The sequence below is a fragment of the Panulirus ornatus genome, chromosome 7 (genome assembly GCF_036320965.1).
Source record: "Panulirus ornatus isolate Po-2019 chromosome 7, ASM3632096v1, whole genome shotgun sequence".
Taxonomy (NCBI): domain Eukaryota; kingdom Metazoa; phylum Arthropoda; class Malacostraca; order Decapoda; family Palinuridae; genus Panulirus; species Panulirus ornatus.
Window position 1 is genome coordinate 36934290 of NC_092230.1, and position 27551 is coordinate 36961840.

The window sequence follows — 27551 nt, forward strand, 5'->3', positions numbered from 1 at the left end:
ATTAAATCCAAGCAGATTCATACCCCACTTTATTTGGGATCACTATATGTGGTTTCACAATTCTGCAAGGAACCTACTTCTCCCTCGTTTATGGTCAATATTTGCTATTGTGCAGGTGTAAGAGGTAGAAAGTGAGCCAAAACTTCAGTTTCTGCATTTGCTTATTTGTTTGCTCTTTGCAGTTCCTTTTTGTGCAAGGTTTTCCTAGAACATGATCTGTTCATCTGTCTGGCCCTATCTCTGATGCCTGTTTCCTCTGGGAATTCCTACCAAGGGGCTGGTCATGTCAAAAGAGTCTCCACTTATCCCTGTACATACATGCCTTCCATGCATACACCATTCCATACATTCTTCCACCATTTTTTGCCCTCCAATACTATTCCACCTTATTTCCCCATGTCACAGGGGTCATCCTTGCACACCAGCCATTTCAGTCATACTATCATACACTGTATTTGCATACTCCCTGTCCTGCATTCTGTAGACATGCCCAAGCCACCTCTAAGTAATACATTTCAGCCACTTTAACCACCTCCTTATGCATTCCCTGCCATACCAAGTCTCTCATACACCCCTTCATTTCTTTCTTCATTCCATCTACTCGTACCACATGCTTCTCTCAGATAGCTCATTTCCACAAACTGGATTCTTGATCTTTGTGACTTATTCTGTGTCCATGTTTTGGCTGCATAGGTCAGGGTCAGGAGATCTATGCTGTTCCTTAATCTTTTCTTCACCTACATGCTTGCACCTGTGCCCTTCAGTACAAAGGACCCAATGACTCTTCTACTCAGTATTACTCTTTCCCTCATTTCTATTTCCATATCACCAAACTTACTTAAGATAGCTCTTGAATATTTATATTCTGTGACCTTTTCCAGGCTTTCTTCCCCCATATCTATAACACAGTTTAGCACACTTCTCTCCATCTTTAAGGCTATCCAAAATCTATATTTTTATTTTTTTCCCTTTTAAACACTTTTTTTTTTTTTTTTAACTTTTACTCACCTTTACTTTCAGTCACCTATGCTTAGACTCATCATAAAACACACAACCCTCTGCAACTCTTTTCTCAGCAAACAACGTAGTATCTTCCATAAAGGCTTGTCTTCGCCACCACACTCCTCTGCACTACCCTTTTGTAGATTTTTGCACCTCTTTTATCACTCCATTCCTATATCTATGTTAAAAAGTCACAGTGATATCATACAGTATGCCTCACACCCACATGTATACTGAAAGTTTTGCTCAGCTCTTCATTCACTCTTGCACACGTGTTTGCTCCTGTATAGAGGGCTTTCATACCATACAGCAGTTGTCTGCCTACACCATGTATCCTTAACACATCCCATAAAGCATTCCATGGAAACTCTGTCATATGCTTTCTTCAAATCCGTAAAAGCTGTATACAGCTTCTTACATTTCGCTAGATACTTTTCCAAAGTCATTCTATTACAAAACTGATCCACACATCCCCTCCCTTTCCAAAAAAAAACCTTGCTTTTCACATGCTCTGCATTTACTCATGTCCATTATTCTGTCAATCACCACTCTTGCATGCACTTTTCCTGGTATACTTAAACTTATTTCCCTATGATTGCTACATCCTTTGCACCTTTCCTTTAAATAAAGGAACAAAAATAGTTTTCACCCAATCCTCAAGCACAACTTTTGCTCCCATGTTAAGTTACATATCAAATACATCCAGTCTATAACACTTTCTCCCCCATATTTCAAATTAAGCCAAAATGCCATCTACTCCATGTTTTTTTTCTTACCTTCAACCTCATTATTGCAATTTTTATCTCCATTCTTGCTATAGGCTCCTGAACATGTATCCTTTTCCTTCCATCCTCCATATTCATGTATTCTTCAAAATACTCTTTCCTTCGTTTGATTTAGCAACTCCCCTTCCTTACTTCTCAAATTTACATTTCCACATTTACATCCATCATTTTCCAATAATTTTTATTTGTTTTTATTATTATTATACTTTGTCGCTGTCTCCCGCGTTTGCGAGGTAGCGCAAGGAAACAGACGAAAGAAATGGCCCAACCCCCCCCATACACATGTATATACATACGTCCACACACGCAAATATACATACCTACACAGCTTTCCATGGTTTACCCCAGACACTTCACATGCCCTGATTCAATCCACTGACAGCACGTCAACCCCGGTATACCACATCGCTCCAATTCACTCTATTCCTTGCCCTCCTATCACCCTCCTGCATGTTCAGGCCCCGATCACACAAAATCTTTTTCACTCCATCTTTCCACCTCCAATTTGGTCTCCCTCTTCTCCTCGTTCCCTCCACCTCCGACACATATATCCTCTTGGTCAATCTTTCCTCACTCATTCTCTCCATGTGCCCAAACCATTTCAAAACACCCTCTTCTGCTCTCTCAACCACGCTCTTTTTATTTCCACACATCTCTCTTACCCTTACGGTACTCACTCGATCAAACCACCTCACACCACACATTGTCCTCAAACATCTCATTTCCAGCACATCCATCCTCCTGCGCACAACTCTATCCATAGCCCACGCCTCGCAACCATACAACATTGTTGGAACCACTATTCCTTCAAACATACCCATTTTTGCTTTCCAAGATAATGTTCTCGACTTCCAAACATTCTTCAAGGCCCCCAGAATTTTCGCCCCCTCCCCCACCCTATGATCCACTTCCGCTTCCATGGTTCCATCCGCTGCCAGATCCACTCCCAGATATCTAAAACACTTCACTTCCTCCAGTTTTTCTCCATTCAAACTCACCTCCCAATTGACTTGACCCTCAACCCTACTGTACCTAATAACCTTGCTCTTATTCACATTTACTCTTAACTTTCTTCTTCCACACACTTTACCAAACTCAGTCACCAGCTTCTGCAGTTTCTCACATGAATCAGCCACCAGCGCTGTATCATCAGCGAACAACAACTGACTCACTTCCCAAGCTCTCTCATCCCCAACAGACTTCATACTTGCCCCTCTTTCCAAAACTCTTGCATTTACCTCCCTAACAACCCCAGCCATAAACAAATTAAACAACCATGGAGACATCACACACCCCTGCCGCAAACCTACATTCACTGAGAACCAATCACTTTCCTCTCTTCCTACACGTACACATGCCTTACATCCTCGATAAAAACTTTTCACTGCTTCTAACAACTTGCCTCCCACACCATATATTCTTAATACCTTCCACAGAGCATCTCTATCAACTCTATCATATGCCTTCTCCAGATCCATAAATGCTACATACAAATCCATTTGCTTTTCTAAGTATTTCTCACATACATTCTTCAAAGCAAACACCTGATCCACACATCCTCTACCACTTCTGAAACCACACTGCTCTTCCCCAATCTGATGCTCTGTACATGCCTTCACCCTCTCAATCAATACCCTCCCATATAATTTACCAGGAATACTCAACAAACTTATACCTCTGTAATTTGAGCACTCACTCTTATCCCCTTTGCCTTTGTACAATGGCACTATGCACGCATTCCGCCAATCCTCAGGCACCTCACCATGAGTCATACATACATTAAATAACCTTACCAACCAGTCAACAATACAGTCACCCCCTTTTTTAATAAATTCCACTGCAATACCATCCAAACCTGCTGCCTTGCCGGCTTTCATCTTCCACAAAGCTTTCACTACCTCTTCTCTGTTTACCAAATCATTTTCCCTAACCCTCTCACTTTGCACACCACCTCGACCAAAACACCCTATATCTGCCACTCTATCATCAAATACATTCAACAAACCTTCAAAATACTCACTCCATGTCCTTCTCACATCACCACTACTTGTTATCACCTCCCCATTTGCGCCCTTCACTGAAGTTCCGATTTGCTCCCTTGTCTTACGCACTTTATTTACCTCCTTCCAGAACATCTTTTTATTCTCCCTAAAATTTAATGATACTCTCTCACCCCAACTCTCATTTGCCCTTTTTTTCACCTCTTGCACCTTTCTCTTGACCTCCTGTCTCTTTCTTTTATACATCTCCCACTCAGTTGCATTTTTTCCCTGCAAAAATCGTCCAAATGCCTCTCTCTTCTCTTTCACTAATACTCTTAATTCTTCATCCCACCACTCACTACCCTTTCTAATCAACCCACCTCCCACTCTTCTCATGCCACAAGCATCTTTTGCGCAATCCATCACTGATTTCCTAAATACATCCCATTCCTCCCCCACTCCCCTTACTTCCATTGTTCTCACCTTTTTCCATTCTGTACTCAGTCTCTCCTGGTACTTCCTCACACAGGTCTCCTTCCCAAGCTCACTTACTCTCACCACCCTCTTCACCCCAACATTCACTCTTCTTTTCTGAAAACCCATACAAATCTTCACCTTAGCCTCCACAAGATAATGATCAGACATCCCTCCAGTTGCACCTCTCAGCACATTAACATCCAAAAGTCTCTCTTTCGCACGCCTGTCAATTAACACGTAATCCAATAACACTCTCTGGCCATCTCTCCTACTTACATAAGTATACTTATGTATATCTCGCTTTTTAAACCAGGTATTCCCAATCATCAGCCCTTTTTCAGCACATAAATCTACAAGCTCTTCACCATTTCCATTTACAACACTGAACACCCCATGTATACCAATTATTCCCTCAACTGCCACATTACTCACCTTTGCATTCAAATCACCCATCACGATAACCCGGTCTCGTGCATCAAAACCACTAACACACTCATTCAGCTGCTCCCAAAACACTTGCCTCTCATGATCTTTCATCTCATGCCCAGGTGCATATGCACCAATAATCACCCACCTCTCTCCATCAACTTTCAGTTTTACCCATATTAATCGAGAATTTACTTTCTTACATTCTATCACATACTCCCACAACTCCTGTTTCAGGAGTATTGCTACTCCTTCCCTTGCTCTTGTCCTCTCACTAACCCCTGACTTTACTCCCCAGACATTCCCAAACCACTCTTCCCCTTTACCCTTGAGCTTCGTTTCACTCAGAGCCAAAACATCCAGGTTCCTTTCCTCAAACATACTACCTATCTCTCCTTTTTTCACATCCTGGTTACATCCACACACATTTAGGCACCCCACTCTGAGCCTTCGAGGAGGATGAGCACTCCCCGCGTGACTCCTTCTTCTGTTTCCCATTTTAGAAAGTTAATACAAGGAGGGGAGGATTTCTGGCCCCCCGCTCCCATCCCCTCTAGTCGCTTTCTACGACACGCGAGGAATACGTGGGAAGTATTCTTTCACCCCTATCCCCAGGGATAATATACATATATACATACATATACACATACACACACATACACATACATACACACATATACACACACACACACATACATATATATACATATGAAAAATGTAAGAAACAATTTAGAAAACTGAATTTTTATTTGTATTTTCCATAAACTTTTCACTCAACATTCTTCCAAAATTTTCATTTACTCCTTTGCTTCCTCAACAGCTTCTTAATATTCTGCTTACACATCTTTTATATTTCTCTCCTTCTTTACTGAACTCCCAGTGATACATTTCCTTTTAAGCAGTGTTCCATATGCCTTTTTTTTTCAATCTTCCACTGCATTTCTAACTTCATCCATATACCATGTATTTCCTCTTTTATTCTTATGTCTTACAACCTTGTATCCATCTACTAATTCTGCAACCTTTAAGTCTTTCTCCTAACTTTTATACACCTGATTTACGTATGAATGCATCCCTACATGTAATCCACTTATATCTAAACCTTCTATCGCCCTTCTTTCATACTCCTCTTTTTTTTTTTTTTTTTCTGATTCATCTTCTTGCTACTTAACACTTTTACCTCGCCATTACACCATACCTGACAAGAATTACAATATTGTCAGATTCTCAAAAAATATCCTTTCTCAACTGTAGCACCCAGCACAACCTTTCTCATCCTTTTCATCCACTGCAACATAGTCAGTCAAACCCTTTTCTTCTTCTGTTCCATCATATATCATGCACTTATATGTGTGGATCAAGTGCTGAGAAAAGATGTTTACAATTAATAAACCTCTCTCAGCAGAGACATCCAGAAGATAAATTCCATTCTAGTTTATTCCAGGCACTCTCTATTTACCAACCATATTGCCTGTTTCATCACATCACACCGCATTCATATCACCCATCACAACTTCCTTTCTCTCCTTCTCAAACTCATTTGTACAGTTATTCAAATTCCTCCAAAAATGCTTCATTTCATCCTTACCTCTCACAGTCTTCATATTCACAGGCACATATGCACGTACCCATGCATACTTTATAATTCCAATCTTTCTTTCACCCACACTTCTCTTGATCCATTCCATTCTTGCACTGTACCACCTTTCCATACGATTTTCCCTATTTTCATTCATTCCCATCAATAACACTCCACCTTCCATGCCTTCTTACAGCTTGCATTCATCATTTCCATTTTCTTTCCATATACCGTGCCGAAGGATATGGGTTTCCCCAATCCCCAGTACATTCTTACTATAACTTTTAAATATCTCCACACGCTCCCTCCATTTCCTTTTACCAGTCATCCCATTAACATTCAGAGCCATCACCCACAATCTCTCATCCCTTTTTTCCTCAGCATGACTGGTGGGCTCCAGTGCTACTTCTTAGCCATAAGTGTCTCACCCTTGACAGGCCACTGGCAGAAGGCAACTCTAGCACAGTGTTTTCCACAGGCATTGGTTCTCTCAGATTCTCTAAAAAAACTAAACCATTGGTACACCTTAAGTGCTTGGCTCTTTTAAAAACAATTGTAGCGATAGATTTAGGCAATGCCTCCCTCTTCAGTTCCACCCTTAAGGGTGTACTAAGGAGGTCACCACATGAAGACTGTGTGAGACTTGGAGAAGGCCCCGAGAAGAACAATCAAGACGTTACCAGAATTAAGAGAGCTGAGCAACAATGAAAGGTTGAAGGTTACACAGCTTTTTCATTTCAGAGCAAAGGAGAGAGAGGGATGATCTGATAAGTCTTGAAGTTCCTAAAGGAACTGAATGATGTTAACAGTTAATGGTTCTCCATGAGTTGCAGTATCAGAGGCTGTGATCAGAAGCATAAAGAACGGATGGTTAAGAATTACAGTAAACCCTTAATGTAAGGGACAAATAGGAGGAAGTTGGTTAAGTCAAATGTAATCTTAGTTGAAGTGTAGTTGAAGGAGAAAAGTTTTTATTGAAAGAGAAAAGAAAGGTGTGTGGGAGGTGCTTACAAGGAAGGAGTGGAAATGATGGGGAAATGTATAAGAGAAAGTGGCATGAAATCAAGAGGAAGGTGCAGGGGTTGAAAAAGAGGGCAAATGAGACTTAGATCCTGTCCATTGAATCCAAAGTCCGTTATATCGGGGTTCGTTAAATTGAGGATTTGCTGTATGTAAGGAAATATTGATTAATATAAGAGTTGTGGGTGAGTGGAAGGTTCAGAAGATTTTGAATGCCTGCATCTTAAGATTATTTAAAAGCCTTCAAGAATAAAAAAAAGGTAACTATATGGTCACCTGGAGGGAGTCACCTGAATCACCTCTTAGATGGAAATGGAGCATGCGTTAGGCACAAGCTAATCTTCCCATTTTCATGATGCTCAAGCATTTTCATTGTTTTAGCAATGCTGAGATGTTTCATGAGAATCTTAGTATGTGCAAGACAGATGGTATCTATATCTTCCATGATGTAATGAAAAAAAAAAACAGCCTTTATACCAAACAAAACGCTGCAATTGTGTGAGAAATAAGGCGCAGAATTTGTATGTGTGCTAACCAAGAGTATACTTATCTCAAATTGGCAGGCAGTGATCAAGCTAGGCCTTGTTTTATCTTGAAATTTTTGCTTGAATTATCTGAAAATTTTAAAGCAGCAAATAATAGCATTATACCATTAGATGGAACAGAAGAAGGAGCCAAGCATGGAGTGCTCATCGTCCTCGAATGGTCAGGCTGGGATGTCTAGATACATATGGATGTAATCAAGATAAGAAAGCATGGATAGGTAGTTTTAGAAAAGGAACTTGGACGTTCTGGCTCTAAGTGAAACAGAGCTCAAGGGTAAAGGTGAAGAATAATTTGGGAATCTCATAGAGGTAAAGTCAGGGGCTGGTGTGAGGGCAAGAGCCAAGGGAAGGGTAGCAGTATTGATGAAGTAGGAGTTGTGGGAATGAATGGAGTGTAGGGAAGTGACTTCCAGAGTGACTTGGGTGAAAATGAAAGTGGTTTGCAAGAGATGGATGATTTTTAGTGCTTATGCACCTAATCACAAGGAGAAGGATGATGAAAGGCAAGTGTTTTGGGAACAGATGAGTATGTAAACAGTTTTGATGCTAGAGACTGGGTAATAGTAATGGGTCATTTGAATGCAAGACTGGGTAATTTGGTAATTAAGGGTATAATTGGGAGACGTGGGGTATTCAGTGAGATGAATAGGAATGGTGAGCAACTTGTGTAATTGTGCTGAAAAAGGGCTGGTGATTGGAAATACCTAGTATAAAAAGAGGGACATACATGATATATGTGGCTGAATAGGAAAATGGCCAGAGGGGACTATTGGATTACATGCAAATCGATAAGTGTACAAGAGACTCTTGGATGTGAATATGTTGAGAGGGGGCAGCTGTTGGGATGCCTAACCATTATCTGGTGCAGGTAAAGATGAAGAATTGTAGGGTTTTTGGAAAAAAGGGAACATAGTGTGTAAGAAAATGGTAGTGAAAGTAAGAGACAAGTGTGAAATATCAGATGAGATTGGGTGCATAATGGTAAAAGGTGAGAGTAAATGAAGGAAGTGGAGTGGGTGAGAAATGGGAGATATTTATGGACTAAGAAGTGCTCACATGTGCAGGAGGAGTGTGTGGTATGCGGGAGTTGGGAGATGGGTAGGTAAGAAGTGGTAGTGAGTGGTGTGATGACAAATTTAAAGTTGTTAGTGGTCCTTACAGGGAAGGAGTGCGAATGATCAGGAGTTGTATCAGGAAAAGCAGCAAGAGGTCAAGATGAAGGTGCTGGGGTTGAAAAAGAGGTGTGAATTAGAGCTGGGGTGAGCAGTTATTAGTGAATTTCAGGGAGGATAAGATGTTTTGGAAGTAGGATAATAGTGTGAGGAAAAACAAAAAAACAAATGGGAATGTGTGTGAAAGGGGTAAGTATTCCTTGCACGCCTTTCACCCTCTTGCATGTTCAGGCCCTGATCACTCAAAATCTTTTTCACTCCATCTTTCTACCTCCAATTTGGTCTCGCACTTCTCCTCGTTCCCTCCACCTCTGACACATATATCCTCTTTGTCAATCTTTCCTCACTCATTCTCTCCATGTGACCAAACCAATTCAAAACACCCTCTTCTGCTCTCTCGACCACACACTTTTTATTACCACACATCTCTCTTACCCTTTCGTTACTTACTCGATCAAACCACCTCACACCACAAATTGTCCTCAAACATCTCATTTCCAGCACATCCACCCTCCTGCGCACAGCTCTATCTATAGCCCACGCCTTGCAACCATATAACATTGTTGGAACCACTATTCCTTCAAACATACCCATTTTTGCTTTCCAAGATAACATTCTCGACTTCCACACATTTTTCAACTCTCCCAGAACTTTTGCCTCCTCCCCCACCCTACGATTCATTTCCACTTCCATGGGTCCATCCGCTGCCCAGTCCACTCCCAGATATCTAAAACACTTTACTTCCTCCAGTTTTTCTCCATTCAAACTTACCTCCCAACTGACTTGTCCTTCAACCCTACTGTACCTAATAACCTTGCTCTTATTCACATTTACTCTCAGCTTTCTTCTTTCACACACTTTACCAAACTCAGTCACCAGTTTCTGCAGTTTCTCACCTGAATCAGCCACCAGCGCTGTATCATCAGCGAACAACAACTGACTCACTTCCCAAGCTCTCTCATCCACAATAGACTGAATACTCGCCCCTCTTTCCAAAATTCATGCATTCACTTCCCTAACAACCCCATCCATAAACAAATTAAACAACCATGGAGACATCATGCACCCCTCCCGCAAACCAACATTCACTGAGAATCAATGACTTTCCTCTCTTCCTACACGTACACATGCCTTATATCCTCAATAAAACTTTTCACTGCTTCTAACAACTTGCCTTCCACACCATATATTCTTAATACCTTCCACAGAGCATCTCTATCAACTCTATCATATGCCTTCTCTAGATCCATAAATGCTACATACAAATCCATTTGCTTTTCTAAGTATTTCTCACATACATTCTTCAAAGCAAACACCTGATCCACACATCCTCTACCACTTCTGAAACCACACTGCTCTTCCCCAACCTGATGCTCTGTACATGCCTTCACCCTCTCAATCAATACCCTCCCATATGATTTCCCAGGAATACTCAGCAAACTTATACATCTGTAATTTGAGCACTCACTCTTATCCCCTTTGCCTTTGTACAATGGCACTATGCAAGCATTCCACCAATCCTCAGGCACCTCACCATGAGTCATACATACATTAAATAACCTTACTAACTAGTCAACAATACAGTCACCCCCTTTTTTAATAAATTCCACTGCAATACCATCCAAACCCGCTGCATTGCCGGCTTCCATCTTCTGCAAAGCTTTTATTACCTCTTCTCTGTTTACCAAATCATTCTCCCTAACCCTCTCACTTTGCACACCACCTCGACCAAAACACCCTATATCTGCCACTCTATCATCAAACACATTCAACAAACCTTCAAAATACTCTTCCCATCTCCTCACATCACCACTACTTGTTATCACCTCCCCATTAACCCCCTTCACTGAAGTTCCCATTTGTTCCCTTGTCTTACGCACTTTATTTACCTCCTTCCAAAACATCTTTTTATTCTCCCTAAAATTTGATGATACTCTCTCACCCCAACTCTCATTTGCCCTCTTTTTCACCTCTTGCACCTTTCTCTTGACCTCCTGCCCCTTTCTTTTATACATCTCTCAGTCATTTGCGTTATTTCCCTGCAAAAATTGTCCAAATGCCTCTCTCTTCTCTTTCACTGATACTCTTACTTCTTCATCCCCTCACTCACTACCCTTTCTAATCTGCCCACCTCCCATGTTTCTCATGTCACAAGCATCTTTTGCGCAAGCCATCTCTGCTTCCCTAAATACATCCCATTCCTCCCCACTCCCCTTACGTCCTTCGTTCTCACCTTTTTCCATTCTGTACCCAGTCTCACCTGGTATTTCCTCTCACAAGTCTCCTTCCAAAGCTCACTTACTCTCACCACCCTCTTCACCCCAACATTCTCTCTTCTGAAAACCTCTACAAATATTCACCTTCGCCCCCACAAGATAATGGTCAGACATCCCTCCAGGTGCACCTCTCAGCACATTAACATCCAAAAGTCTCTCTTTCGCACACCTATCAATTAACACATAATTCAATAACGCTCTCTGGCCATCTCTCCTACTTACATATGTATACTTATGTATATCTCTCTTTTTAAACCAGGTATTCCCAATCACCAGTCCTTTTTCAGCACATAAATCTACAAGCTCTTCACTGTTTCCATTTACAACCCTGAACACCCAATGCGCACCAATTATTCCCTCAACTGCCACATTATTCACCTTTGCATTCAAATCACCCATCACAATAACCTGGTCTCGTGCATCAAAACTACTAATACACTCACTTAGCTGCTCCCAAAACACTTACCTCCCATGATCTTTCTTCTCATGCCCAGGTGCATATGCACCAATAATCACCCATCTCTCTCCATCCACTTCCAGTTTACCCATATCAATCTAGAGTTTACTTTCTTACACTCTATCACATACTCCCACCACTCCTGTTTCAGGAATAGTGCTACTCCTTCCCTTGCTCTTGTCCTCTCATTAACCCCTGACTTTACTTCCAAGACATTCCCAAACCACTCTTCCCCTTTACCCTTGAGCTTCGTTTCACTCAGAGCCAAAACATCCAGGGTCCTTTCCTCAAACATACTACTTATCTCTGCTTTTATTTCATCTTGGTTAAATCCACACACATCTAGACACCCCAATCTGAGCCTTTGAGGAGGATTGGCACTCCCCATGTGACTCCTTCTTCTGTTTCCCATTTTAGAAAGTTAAAATACAAGGAGGGGAGGGTTTCCAGCCCCTGCTCCCATCCCCTTTAGTCGCCTTCTACGACATGTGAGGAATGCATGGGAAGTATTCTTTCTCCCCTATCCCCAGGGATATATATATATATATATATATATATATATATATATATATATATATATATATATATATATATGATAGAGTTGATAGAGATGCTCTGTGGAAGGTATTAAGAATATATGGTGTGGGAGGAAAGTTGTTAGAAGCAGTGAAAAGTTTTTATCGAGGATGTAAGGCATGTGTACGTGTAGGAAGAGAGGAAAGTGATTGGTTCTCAGTGAATGTAGGTTTGCGGCAGGGGTGTGTGATGTCTCCATGGTTGTTTAATTTGTTTATGGATGGAGTTGTTAGGGAGGTAAATGCAAGAGTTTTGGAAAGAGGGGCAAGTATGAAGTCTGTTTTGGATGAGAGAGCTTGGGAAGTGAGTCAGTTGTTGTTCGCTGATGATACAGCGCTGGTGGCTGATTCATGTGAGAAACTGCAGAAGCTGGTGACTGAGTTTAGTAAAGTGTGTGGAAGAAGAAAGTTAAGAGTAAATGTGAATAAGAGCAAGGTTATTAGGTACAGTAGGGTTGAGGGTCAAGTCAATTGGGAGGTGAGTTTGAATGGAGAAAAACTGGAGGAAGTGAAGTGTTTTAGATATCTGGGAGTGGATCTGGCAGCGGATGGAACCATGGAAGCGGAAGTGGATCATAGGGTGGGGGAGGGGGCGAAAATTCTGGGGGCCTTGAAGAATGTGTGGAAGTCGAGAACATTATCTCGGAAAGCAAAAATGGGTATGTTTGAAGGAATAGTGGTTCCAACAATGTTGTATGGTTGCGAGGCGTGGGCTATGGATAGAGTTGTGCGCAGGAGGATGGATGTGCTGGAAATGAGATGTTTGAGGACAATGTGTGGTGTGAGGTGGTTTGATCGAGTGAGTAACGTAAGGGTAAGAGAGATGTGTGGAAATAAAAAGAGCGTGGTTGAGAGAGCAGAAGAGGGTGTTTTGAAGTGGTTTGGGCACATGGAGAGAATGAGTGAGGAAAGATTGACCAAGAGGATATATGTGTCGGAGGTGGAGGGAACGAGGAGAAGAGGGAGACCAAATTGGAGGTGGAAAGATGGAGTGAAAAAGATTTTGTGTGATCGGGGCCTGAACATGCAGGAGGGTGAAAGGAGGGCAAGGAATAGAGTGAATTGGAGCGATGTGGTATACCGGGGTTGACGTGCTGTCAGTGGATTGAATCAAGGCATGTGAAGCGTCTGGGGTAAACCATGGAAAGCTGTGTAGGTATGTATATTTGCGTGTGTGGACGTATGTATATACATGTGTATGGGGGGGGGTTGGGCCATTTCTTTCGTCTGTTTCCTTGCGCTACCTCGCAAAAGCGGGAGACAGCGACAAAGTATAATAAAATAATAATGATATATATATATATATATATATATATATATATATATATATATATATATATATATATATATATATCCCTGGGGATAGGGGAGAAAGAATACTTCCCACGTATTCCCTGCGTGTCGTAGAAGGCAACTAAAAGGGAAGGGAGTGTGGGGCTGGAAATCCTCCCCTCTCGTTTTTCATTTTCCAAAAGAAGGAACAGAGAAGGGGGCCAAGTGAGGATGTTCCCTGAAAGGTTCAGTCCTCTGTTCTTACCGCTACCTCGCTAATGCGGGAAATAGCGAATAGTATGAAAAAAAATATATATATATATATATATATATATATATATATATATATATATATATATATATATATATCCCTGGCCATTTCTTTCGTCTGTTTCCTTGCGCTACCTCGCAAAAGCGGGAGACAGCGACAAAGTATAATAAAATAATAATGATATATATATATATATATATATATATATATATATATATATATATATATATCCCTGGGGATAGGGGATTAAGAATACTTCCCACGTATTCCCTGCGTGTCATAGAGGACGACTAAAAGGGGAGGGAGCGGGGGGCTGGAAGTCCTCCCCTCTCGTTTTTTTTTTTTTCTTCCAAAAGAAGGAACAGAGGGGGCCAGGAGAGGATATTCCAGAAAAGGCCCAGTCCTCTGTTCTTAACGCTACCTCGCTAATGCGGGAAATGGCGAATAGTTTAAAAGAAAAAAAAGAAAAATATATATATATATATATATATATATATATATATATATATATATATATATATATATATATATATATATATGTATATATATATATATTTTTTTTTGCTTTGTCGCTGTCTCCAGCGTTTGCGAGGTAGCGCAAGGAAACAGACGAAAGAAATGGCCCAACCCACCCCCATACACATGTATATACATACGTCCACACATGCTTATATACATACCTACACAGCTTTCCATGGTTTACCTCAGATGCTTCACATGCCCTGATTCAACCCACCGACAGCACGTCAACCCCGGTATACCACATCGATCCAATTCACTCTATTCCTTGCCTGCTTTTCACCCTCCTGCATGTTCAGGCCCCAATCACTCAAAATCTTTTTCACTCCATCTTTCCACCTCCAATTTGGTCTCCCACTTCTCCTCGTTCCCTCCACCTCCGACACATATATCCTCTTGGTCAATCTTTCCTCACTCATTCTCTCCATGTGCCCAAACCATTTCAAAACACCCTCTTCTGCTCTCTCAACCACGCTCTTTTTATTTCCACACATCTCTCTTACCCTTACATTACTTTCTCGATCAAACCACCTAACACCACACATTGTCCTCAAACATCTCATTTCCAGCACATCCACCCTCCTGCGCACAACTCTATCCATAGCCCACGCCTCGCAACCATACAACATTGTTGAAACCACTATTCCTTCAAACATACCCATTTTTGCTTTCCGAGATAATGTTCTCGACTTCCACACATTCTTCAAGGCTCCCAGGATTTTCGCCCCCTCCCCCACCCTATGATTCACTTTCGCTTCCATGGTTCCATCCGCTGCCAGATCCACTCCCAGATATCTAAAACACTTCACTTCCTCCAGTTTTTCTCCATTCAAACTCACCTCCCAATTGACTTGACCCTCAACCCTACTGTACCTAATAACCTTGCTCTTATTCACATTTACTCTTAACTTTCTTCTTTCACACACTTTACCATATATATATTGGAAAGGATCACAATTTTGCACGTGATCAAGATATTCCTATGAGTCCACGGGGAAAATGAAAGATGAAAAGTTCCCAAGTGCACTTTCGTGTAATAATCACATCATCAGGAGGAGACACAAGAGAGAAATATAAGTCAGTTGATAGACATCGAAGAGACGAAGCTAGGATGCCATTTGGTAAACATGTGATTGTCCAAAACATACAATGAGCATTCATAAACTTAACATTTTACAAATCTTATCAACAATGAAGTTATCTAATTTGTACAGACCATCACTAATATTAGATTATAATTCTTTGTGTTTTTAATAATAGAAGATTCAATGATATTTCTCTTGGTAATAGAGTTAGAGTTAACAACTGAGATGGCGTTACTCCAGTCAATACAATGATCATAGTTTTTAACATGATTAAACAAGGCATTTGATTCTTGTCCCGTTCTTATACTATATTTATGTTGCTTAAGTCTAACAGACTGTTAAAGATCCTTACCAGTCTGACCAACATAAAATTTATCATAGTTTCCACAAGGAACTTGGTTGCATCTATAAAGTTCTCCTTCTTGTCCACATAATAAGTTTATGATGCGCTTATTGTCTGTCTTGGACAATCACACATTTACCAATGGCATCCTAGCTACATCTCTTCGTTGTATATCAACTGACTGTTCAATTTCTCTCTTGTATCTCCCCTGACAATGTGATTATTACATGAAAGTGCACTTAGGAAATTATCGTGCTTCATTTTCCCCATGGACTCATAGGAATGTATATGTATATGTGTATATGTTGTTATGTATATGTGTATGTACGTTTATTTGCGTGTATGGGCGCTTATGTACAGATATGTGTGTATATGAGTGGATGGGCCATTCCTCGTCTCTTTCCTGGCACTACCTTGCTGATGTGGGAAACAGCGATTAAGTATAAATAAGTAAATGAATTCATTGCCTGTGCTTCATGTTGTCATGAATAGCTCACTGTTGCAAATGATAAATGTGTTGCACTAGGTCTGCATATGGGTAGGTTGTCTGTGTTGTTAAGACTTGATTCACACTATTATTTTGTTAGATTAGCAAAGTATTTTGTTTAGTATTTTGTTAGAGTAGCAGTTCATTTTATTTTGTATCTTTTTAGGTTAGCAAAGTTTGTTATATAGGTGTTAGGTAATGAAGATTTCATTGCCATTGGCAGATTTTGAATTAATGAATCCAGTACTAAAGTTAGCCTAAGAATGTTGATGCTCAAATCATTAGTAAATGGATTCTTTCCACCTTGCAGACTCTGGAGCAGGTCATGATGTCAACTAGAGAGTCTCTCGAATGGTTTTTTAAGCAGCTGGATCATGCTGTAGGACTCAGTTTTAAGGGTGAGTGCTGTAATGTAAGTTTGTTAGCATGCAGTAGTGTACTCATAGAATGCTGGAGGGTAGTTTCAGAGGGTATATTGCAGAATGTTTGGTTAGAAAAGAGGCAAGTAGGGGATAGAATTTTGAAATTGAGTACTTAGAAGTTGGGGTCAGAATTCATAGAACTGGAAATTTAATTTCTCTCTCTCTCTCTCTCTCTCTCTCTCTCTCTCTCTCTCTCTCTCTCTCTCTCTCTCTCTCTCTCTCTCTCTCTCTCTCTCTCTCTCTCTCTCTCTCTCTCTCTCTCTCTCTCTCTCTCTCTCTCTCTCTCTCTCTCTCTCATGGAAAAATGTCCACATCAAGGCTGGGCATTAATTGAAATATAGAAAAAATTATGGAATAGAAAAAGTAAAAGAAGGAAAAGTATTTTGAAATTTTGGAGGAAGTAAAAAGCCTATTTTTTAGAAATGTGCCAGGTCATAGTTATTGGGAAAGACATGAGAAGGTAGAGAGTTCAAAAGCTTCAATGTGTAGAGAAACTAGTAGGTATCAAATCGGCCCATCCCTGAGTTGCCGATGGCCACACAATAATCATGTGATGCAACAGCTTGCCAAGTATTGCGTGGTCTGGCTAGTGGTGTGGGCAAACAAGCAGTCAGCTCTCAGGAGCAAAAACCAAAGTAATACCTATAGAAGAGGGAGAGTGAACCAACATTGTGGCATAGGGAAAGGGGGTCAAGTTTGGAAGTTAGCCTGGGACAGTTTATAAGTTGGACCACTTTTGACTCAACTCTGTCAAGTAAGGATGCAAAGCTAGAACCATCCCAAATGTGAGAGCAGTACTCCATACAAGGATGAATCAATCCCTTTTATGATTGGAAAACTGTTTAGAAGTTTCGATATCTAAACAGGACACCCAGGGAGTTAGAGGCAGACATAGCTATTCCTGTAATGTGGAGTTTCCAAGAAGAAGTGGATGTTACAGTAATACCAAGTATGTTCATTGAGTCAAGAGGTGGAATTACAGAACCCTCAAAGGAGAAACAAGAATTGTTAGGAGTTTTGTATGGCGATATTGTTACAGTAATACCAAGTATGTTCATTGAGTCAAGAGGTGGAATTACAGAACCCTCAAAGGAGAAATGAGAGTTGTGTGGAGTTTTCTATGGAGAGATGGGTAGAAATTGGGTCTTTGAAGCATTAAACTTCACAAAATTTTGTGTACCCACTGAGATATCCTGTCCAAGCCTGAGTTTATTTAGGAAGCTGTGTCAAGACAGGATGCAGATTGAGTGAGAGAAGAGGGAGCAGAATTCAACGATGTAGATGATTGAGTGTTAAGTAGTCATCGTATGAGTGCATTGGATTATGTGTGGAGGAGAGGAGATCATTGAGAAAAGGGGAGGCTGAGCCATCAACAACCACAGAGATAGATCAGCCAGAGAGGAAGCTAAATATGAAGGAGCAAAGTGAGGGAGGGAAGCCAAATGAGGGAGCTTAGAGATGAAACCCTGATGCCACACCCTGTCATAAGCCTTAGATATGTCAAGGGCAACTACTCATGACTCCACAAAATCTTTCAAGTATGATGACAAGACATTAGTAAGATATGGAAGAGTATCACCATTGGATCTTGCCTTATGGAAGCCATACTGGTGATCAGAGAGGAGACTGTGGTTTTTGAGGTGTCTAAGGATTTGGGAGATGAGGAGGGAATCATAGACTTCAGATATGGTAGATGTCAAAGCAATAGAACAATAGTTGAGGGCTCAGAACAGTTACCCTTCTTAGGGATGGGATGTATCAATGCATGCTTTCAAGGAGAAGTTTTGGCTTTTTAACAGAAACGGAACAGATGAGCAAGCACAAGTGCAAGTTCAGAGGCACACTCTTTCAATACACAGGGATGGCTGCCATCAGGACCATAGACCTTGCTTGTGTCCAGAGAAAGAAGAGCTTTTGGGACAGTCCAAAAAGATATTATGGGAAGTGGCATAGGATTGGTAAGAGGAGCATCAGGGGGTGAAGGAATGTTAGAATCACCCAAGGTGGAGTTAGCGGAGAAAAGGGAACCAAATAGAGTTGCTTTGTCTATTGGAGAGACAGCTATAGTGCCATCAGAATGGAAAAGTGAAGGAAAGGTAGATTGACAGAAGTTGTTAGAGATGCCTTTAGCTGAAGACAGACCTATCGGTGAAAACTCTGAACTAGCACAAGGAACAAAGGTCAGCCCAGAGCTTTAGGAAATGAACCATAATGGTAAGACCAAGTTTTATCAGAAAGAATTTTTAGTTCAGAGTTTTGTTCTTGATCATGATTTAAGTTTATCTTCTTTATACAGCTCTTTTTTCTTTATCTTCTTTCTTTTTCCTATAAAGCAGAAGTGTGTTGGGATTTTTTAGTTTTTAAGACAATTTTGTAGCCTTGCTACCTGGAATTGCTCTCTGCTGGTGGCCAGTCATGGGTGAGGCATAAAAGGGTAAGAAGTAATGGAGTCTACCAGCTATGCCAAGGAGTAAGAGAGACCAGTGATTGAGGGTGATGGTGCTGAATGGCAATGGGATGACCAGTAAAAGGAAAAGGAAGGAAGTTATAGTGTGGATGTGGTAGAGATTGGGCAAACCCATATCCTTGGGCATGCATAGAAATATTGAAAGCAAGTTATGGGATGGCGTGGAAGGAGGGGTGGTATGGACAGGAATGAGTGAAAATTATCAGGGAAGAGAGAAAGAAGGATATGCAATTCTGCTATCACCAAGAGTGTTATAGGTTGTTATAGAGCATTGATTGAATGGATCAAGAATAGTGTAGGTGAAAGGAAAGATTGGAATTGTTAAGTATACATGGATGTGTGTATATGAGCATGTGAATATGAAGACTGTTTGAGGTAAGGATGAATTGAAACATTTATGGAGAAATATGAATGACAGTGTGAACAGTTTTGAGAATGAGAGAAATACGGTCGTGATTGGTGATATGAATGCGAAAGTGGGATGTGATGAAAATAGTGAGATACCTGGTAAATGGGGAGTTCCTGGAGTAGATGAGAATGGAAGTTATCTTGTGGATATATGTGCTGAGAGAGGTTTATTCCTTGCAAGCACCTTATCTCATCACAAAATGATTCATATGTATACATGGATGAGGAATGATGGAAGAGAAGAGCAAAAGGCTTTGATTGCCTATGAGGCAGCAGATGAAAGATTGAGGAATGCCATGTTAGATGCTAGAGTTGTGAGAGGGTTCTTTGGAGATGAAAGAATGAGTAAGACTGTACTAGATGCTAGAGTTGAGAGGATTCTTTAGAGATGAAAGATTGAGAAAGGTCATGCTAGATGCTAAAGTTGTGAGAGGATTCTTTGGAGATTGACCACTTTGCAGTTATTGTAGGGATGAGAATTGGGGAAAAATGGAAATGTGGTGTAAGGAAGAATGGAGAGGAAAAAGTTTTGACAAGAAGGAGATGAATTGGAAAAAAATGCAGGGAGGAACATAAAAGGAAGGTAAGTAAAAGCTTAGATGGATATGTGGTGAATGTAGGAATGCATTCATGTGTGAATGAGGTGTTTAAAATGTTGAGAAATATTATTGAAGGTTGTAGAATTAGTTGTTGGATACAAGATCATGAGATATAGGAATGAAAATGGCAGTGCATGGTGGATTGAAGAGATTAGAAGTGCTGTAGAAGACAAGAAAAAGGCATATGGTACATTGCTTGAAAGGAATGTACCAGTGGAAGTTCAGCAAAACAGAAGGAAAGAAAATAAAATGTGTTAGCAGAATGTTATGAAGCTGATAAAGGAAAGCAGAGAAAGAGTAGATGAAGATTTTGGAAAAAGTTGAATGAAAGTTAAGGGAAAATAAGAAATTATACAGGAAGGAGGTGAAAAAGGAAAGAGGTGGATGTAATAGGGAAATGTTAATGTGAAAGTAAGGAAGGAGAACTGCTGAATCAAAAGGAGGAAGTGAAAGGAAGATGGAAAGGGTATTTTGAAGAATGATGAATGTGGGAGAAGGTGAAGTAGCAGTTGTTACATGCAAAGGTATGGAGGATGGAAGGAAGAGGATACAAGTGCAAGGGCCTATTGCAAAAATGGAGGTAAGAAGAGCAATAATGAGGCTGAATGTGGGAAAGGCATTGGGAGTGCATGGGATTACTGCTGAAATGCAAAAGCATGGAGGATAGAGTGTGATAAAGGATATGTATCTATTGTGTAAATTAGCATGGAAACAGAGGGTTATGCCAGAAGATTATTCAAAGAAAAAGGTGCCAAGAATGTATGTATACCAGTAAAATTGTATCCGAAAATGTTAATTGATTGAGTGATGAATATGACTGAATGCAGAATACATGTGAAGCAAGGGGATTTTAGGAAAGGTAGGGGATGTTTGAATTAGATTTTTGTGGTGAAAATGACTTTGGAAAAGTCACCCACAAAAGATAAAAAATTGTATGCAGATGTTAGGGATCTAGAGAAAGCATTTGAAGGAGTTGAGCTGAATGCTTTATGGGATGTGATAAAGATATATGGGGTAGCAGGACAACTATTGGATGGTGGAAAAGCCTTCTATAGAGGAGCAAATGCATGTGTAAGAGCTAAAGTTTTGGTATACTTGTTGGTGCGAGACAGGGCTGTGTGATGTCACTGTGGCTTTTTGATACCTTTATGTATGGAGTGCTAAGAGAGATGAAAGCAAAACTTGGGACAAGGGCTTGCAGAGATGGATTGTGGTGGTGAGATGTGTGAAGGCTAATGGCAATTCAGTTTGTGGTTGATACTTTGTTGTTTGCTGAGAGTAAAGAGGAGGTACAGAAGGTTGCAAGTGTGATTTATGTGTGTAAGTATAGGCAATTGAATGTAAATGTGAGTAAAAGCATAGTAATGGTGTTTGAAAGGAAACAGAGTGAAAGTGTAGATTTTATAAAACCAAATACATTAAAAAAGGAGACTAAAATGAGTTTTGGATATGGCAGGAGAAAGACTGGAAGAAGTGAGGGAATTTAAGTATTTAGGAGCTGTTTTGGGTAAGTTTTGTGATATGGAAAGAGAGAGAAGTGAGAGAGCAGTATAGGTTAGAAGAGCCACTGGGTCCGTTGATAGAATGATGAAGGGTTGAAGTAAGTATGGAAGTGAAAAGAAGAATAAGCTACAGCATAGTCCTTCCAAACCTGACCTATGCAGCCAAAACAAGGACATGGAATGATTCATAGAGGTCAAGAAACCAGTCTATGGAAATTAACTATTTGAGAGGAGCTTGTGATATGACTAGATAAAAGAGCTTTAGAGGGAAGACTCCTCACCTAGCCCAGTTCCCTGTTCCTTCTTTTGGAAAGGAGAGGATTTCCCACCCCCTGCTCCTAACCATTTTTATCCCCATGGATAATTGTATATTTTATTCATTTTACGTGGTCGCTATCTTCAGCGTTTGTGAGGTAGCATAAGGAAACAGATGAAAGAATGGTCCATCTCACCCACATATTCATGTATATACATAAATGCCCACACATGCACATATACACACCTATACATTGCAACGTATACATGTACATACACATATATATATATATATATTTTATTTGCTTTATCGCTGTCTCCTGCGTTAGCAAGGTAGTGCAAGGAAACAGACGAAAGAATGGCCCAACCCACCCACATACACATGTATATACATACACATCCACACATGCAAATATACATACCTATACATCTCAACGTATACATATATATACACACACAGACATATACATATATACACATGTACATAATTCATACTATCTACCATTATTCATTCCCATCGCCACCCCACCACACATGAAATAACAACCCCCTTCCCCCTCATGTGTGCGAGTTAGCGCTAGGAAGACAACAAAGGCCCCATTCGTTCACCTTCAGTCTCTAGTTGTCATGTAATAATGCACTGAAACCACAGCTCTCTTTCCACATCCAGGCCTCACAGAACTTTCCATGGTTTACCTCAGACGCTTCACATGTCCTGGCTCAATCCATTGACAGCGCGTCGACCCTGGTATACCACATCGTTCCAATTCACTCTATTCCTTGCACGCCTTTCACCCTCCTGCATGTTCAGGCCCCGATCACTCAAAATCTTTTTCACTCCATCTTTCCACCTCCAATTTGGTCTCCCACTTCTCCTCGTTCCCTCCACCTCTGACACATATATCCTCTTGGTCAATCTTTCCTCACTCATTCTCTCCATGTGACCAAACCATTTCAAAACACCCTCCTCTGCTCTCTCAACTACACTCTTTTTATTACCACACATCTCTCTGACCCTATTATTACTTACTCGATCAAACCACCTCACACCACATATTGTCCTCAAACATCTCATTTCCAGCACATCCACCCTCCTCCGCGCAACTCTATCCATAGCCCATGCCTCACAACCATACAACATTGTTGGAACCACTATTCCTTCAAAATACCCATTTTTGCTTTCCAAGATAATGTTCTCGACTTCCAAACATTCTTCAAGGCTCCCAGAATTTTCGCCCCCTCTGCTGCCAAATCCACTCCCAGATATCTAAAACACTTCACTTCCTCCAGTTTTTCTCCATTCAAACTTACCTCACAATTGACTTGTCCCTCAACCCTACTGTACATAATAACCTTGCTCTTATTCACATTTACTCTCAACTTTCTTCTTTCACACACTTTACCAAACTCAGTCACCAGCTTCTGCACCTTCTCACATGAATCAGCCACCAGCGCTGTTTCATCAGCGAACAACGACTGACTCACTTCCCAAGCTCTCTCATCCACAACAGACTGCATACTTGCCCCTCTCTCCAAAACTCTTGCATCTACCTCCCTAACAACCCCATCCATAAACAAATTAAACAACCATGGAGACATCACACACCCCTGCCGCAAACCTACATTCACTGAGAACCAATCGCTTTCCTCTCTTCCTACGCATACACATGCCTTACATCCTCGATAAAAACTTTTCACTGCTTCTAACTACGTGCCTCCCACACCATATATTCTTAATACCTTCCGCAGAGCATCTATATCAACTCTATCATATGCCTTCTCAAGATCCATAAATGCTACATACAAATCCATTTGCTTTTCTAAGTATTTCTCACATACTTTCTTTAAAGCAAACACCTGATCCACACATCCTCTACCACTTCTGAAACCACACTGCTCTTCCCCAATCTGATGCTCTGTACATGCCTTCACCCTTTCAATCATTTCCCAGGAATACTTAACAGACTTATACCACTGTAATTTGAGCAGTCACTCTTATCCCCTTTACCTTTGTACAATGGCACTATGCACGCATTCCGCCAATCCTCAGGCACCTCACCATGAATCATACATACATACCAGTCAACAATACAGTCACCCCATTTTTTAATAAATTCCACCACAATGCCATCCAAACCCTCTGCCTTGCCAGCTTTCATCTTCCGCAAAGCTTTTACTACTTCTCTGTTTACCAAATCATCCTCCCTAACCCTTTCACTTTGCACACCACCTCGACCAAAACACCCTATATCTGCCATTCTATCATCAAACACATTCAACAAACCTTCAAAATACTCACTCCATCTCTTTCTCACATCACCACTACTTGTTATCACCTCCCCGTTAGCCCCCTTCACTGAAGTTCCCATTTGTTCCCTTGTCTTACACACTTGATTTACCTCCTTCCAAAACATCTTTTTATTCTCCCTAAAATGTAATGATACTCTCACCCCAACTTTCATTTGCCCTCTTTTTCACCTTTTGCACCTTTCTCTTGACCTCCTGCCTCTTTCTTTTATACATCTCCCACTCATTTGCATTATTTCCCTGCAAAAATCGTCCAAATGCATCTCTTCTCTTTCACTAATAATCTTACTTCTTTATCCCACCACTCACTGCCTTGCCAGCTTTCATCTTCCACAAAGCTTTTACTACCTCTTCTCTGTTTACCAAATCATCCTCCCTAACCCTTTCACTTTGCACACCACCTCGACCAAAACACCCTATATCTGCCATTCTCTCATCAAACACATTCAACAAACCTTCAAAATACTCACTCCATCTCTTTCTCACATCACCACTACTTGTTATCACCTCCCCGTTAGCCCCCTTCACTGAAGTTCCCATTTGTTCTCTTGTCTTACACACTTGATTTACCTCCTTCCAAAACATCTTTTTATTCTCACTAAAATGTAATGATACTCTCACCCCAACTTTCATTTGCCCTCTTTTTCATCTTTTGCACCTTTCTCTTGACCTCCTGCCTCTTTCTTTTATACATCTCCCACTCATTTGCATTATTTCCCTGCAAAAATCGTCCAAATGCATCTCTTCTCTTTCACTAATAATCTTACTTCTTTATCCCACCACTCACTACCCTTTCTAATCAACCCACCTCCCACGCTTCCCATGCCATAAGCATCATTTGCGCAAGCCATCACTGCTTCCCTAAATACATCCCATTCCTCCCCCACTTCCCTTACTTCCTTTGTTCTCACCTTTTTCCATTCTGTACTCAGTCTCTGCTAGTACTTCTCACAAGTCTCCTTCCCAAGCTCACTTACTCTCACCACTCTCTTCACCCCAACATTCTCTCTTCTTTTCTGAAAACCTGTACAAATCTTCACCTTCGCCTCCACAAGATAATGATCAGACATCCTTCCAGTTGCACCTCTCAGTACATTAACATCCAAAAGTCTCTCTTTCGCGCACCTATCAGTTAACACGTAATCCAATAACGCTCTCTGGCCATCTCTCCTACTTACATAAGTATACTTATGTATATCTCTCTTTTTAAACCAGATATTCCCAATCACCAGTCCTTTTTCAGCACATAAATCTACAAGCTCTTTACCATATCCATTTACAACACTGAACTCCCCATGTATACCAATTGTTCCCTCAACTGCCACATTACTCACCTTTGCATTCAAATCACCCATCACTATAACCCAGTCTCATGCATCAAAACCACTAACACACTCATTCAGCTGCTCCCAAAACACTTGCCTCTTATGATCTTTCTTCTCATGCCCAGGTGCATATGCACCAATAATCACCCATCTCTCTCCATCAACTTTCAGCTTTACCCATATCAATCTAGAGTTTACTTTCTTACACTCTACCACATACTCCCACCACTCCTGTTTCAGAAGTGCTTTTCGTTCCCTTGCTCTTGTCCTCTCGCTAACCCCTGACTTTACTCCCAAGACATTCCCAAACCACTCTTCCCCTTTACCCTTGAGCTTCATTTCACTCATAGCCAAAACATCCAGGTTCATTTCCTCAAACATACTACCTATCTCTCCTTTTTTCTCATCTTGGTTACATCCACACACATTTAGACACCCCAGTCTGAGCCTTTGAGGAGGATGAGCACTCCCTGCGTGACTCTTTCTGTTTCCCCTTTTAGAAAGTTAAAATACAAAGACGAGAGGGTTTCTAGCTCCCCACTCCCGCTTTGTCGCTGTCTCCCGTGTTAGCGTGGTAGCACAAGGAAACAGACAAAAGAATGGCCCAACCCACCCACATACACATGTATATACATACACGTCCACACATGCAAATATACATACCTATACATCTCAATGTATACATATATATACACACGCAGACATATACATATATACACATGTACATAATTCATAAGAGGGTGAAGGCATGTACAGAGCATCAGATTGGGGAAGAGCAGTGTGGTTTCAGAAGTGGTAGAGGATGTGTGGATCAGGTGTTTGCTTTGAAGAATGTATGTGAGAAATACTTAGAAAAACAAATGGATTTGTATGTAGCATTTATGAATCTGGAGAAGGCATATGATAGAGTTGATAGAGATGCTCTGTGGAAGGTTTTAAGAATGTATGGTGTGGGAGGCAAGTTGTTAGAAGCAGTGAAAAGTTTTTATCGAGGATGTAAGGCATGTGTACATGTAGGAAGAGAGGAAAGTGATTTGTTGTCAATGAATATAGGTTTGTGGTAGGGGTGTGTGATGTCTCCATGGTTGTTTAATTTGTTTATGGATGGGGTTGTTAGGGAAGTAGATGCAAAAGTTTTGGAAAGAGGGGCAAGTATGCAGTCTGTTGTGGATGAGAGAGCTTGGGAAGTGAGTCAGTTGTTGTTCGCTGATGATACAGCGCTGGTGGCTGATTCATGTGAGAAGGTGCAGAAGCTGGTGACTGAGTTTGGTAAAGTGTGTGAAAGAAGAAAGTTAAGAGTAAATGTGAATAAGAGCAAGGTTATTAGGTACGGTAGGGTTGAGGGTCAAGTCAATTGGGAGGTAAGTTTGAATGGAGAAAAACTGGAGGAAGTAAAGTGTTTTAGATATCTGGGAGTGGATCTGGCAGCGGATGGAACCATGGAAGCGGAAGTGAATCATAGGGTGGGGGAGGGGGCGAAAATTCTGGGAGCCTTGAAGAATGTTTGGAAGTCGGGAACATTATCTCAGAAAGCAAAAATGGGTATGTTTGAAGGAATAGTGGTTCCAACAATGTTGTATGGTTGCGAGGTGTGGGCTATGGATAGAGTTGTGCGGAGGAGGGTGGATGTGCTGGAAATGAGATGTTTGAGGACGATATGTGGTGTGAGGTGGTTTGATCGAGTAAGTAATGTAAGGGTAAGAGAGATGTGTGGAAATAAAAAGAGTATGGTTGAGAGAGCAGAAGAGGGTGTTTTGAAATGGTTTGGTTACATGGAGAGAATGAGTGAGGAAAGATTGACCAAGAGGATATATATATGTGTCAGAGGTGGAGGGAACGAGGAGAAGTGGGAGACCAAATTGGAGGTGGAAAGATGGAGTGAAAAAGATTTTGAGTGATCGGGGCCTGAACATGCAGGAGGGTGAAAGGCGTGCAAGGAATAGAGTGAATTGGAACGATATGGTATACTGGGGTCGACGTGCTGTCAGTGGAT

General features: G+C 41.0%; 1 protein-coding gene across 1 annotated transcript in view; it reads left to right on the top strand.

Annotated features, from left to right (window-relative positions):
* Positions 1–27551, top strand: part of Nf1 (neurofibromin 1) — a 1160697-nt gene that overhangs the window by 898516 nt on the left and 234630 nt on the right. Inside the window, exon 45 of the mRNA XM_071663491.1 lies at positions 16584–16671. Within this exon, the coding sequence (XP_071519592.1) occupies positions 16584–16671 (88 nt within the window). The remainder of the gene's footprint in view (positions 1–16583; positions 16672–27551) is intronic.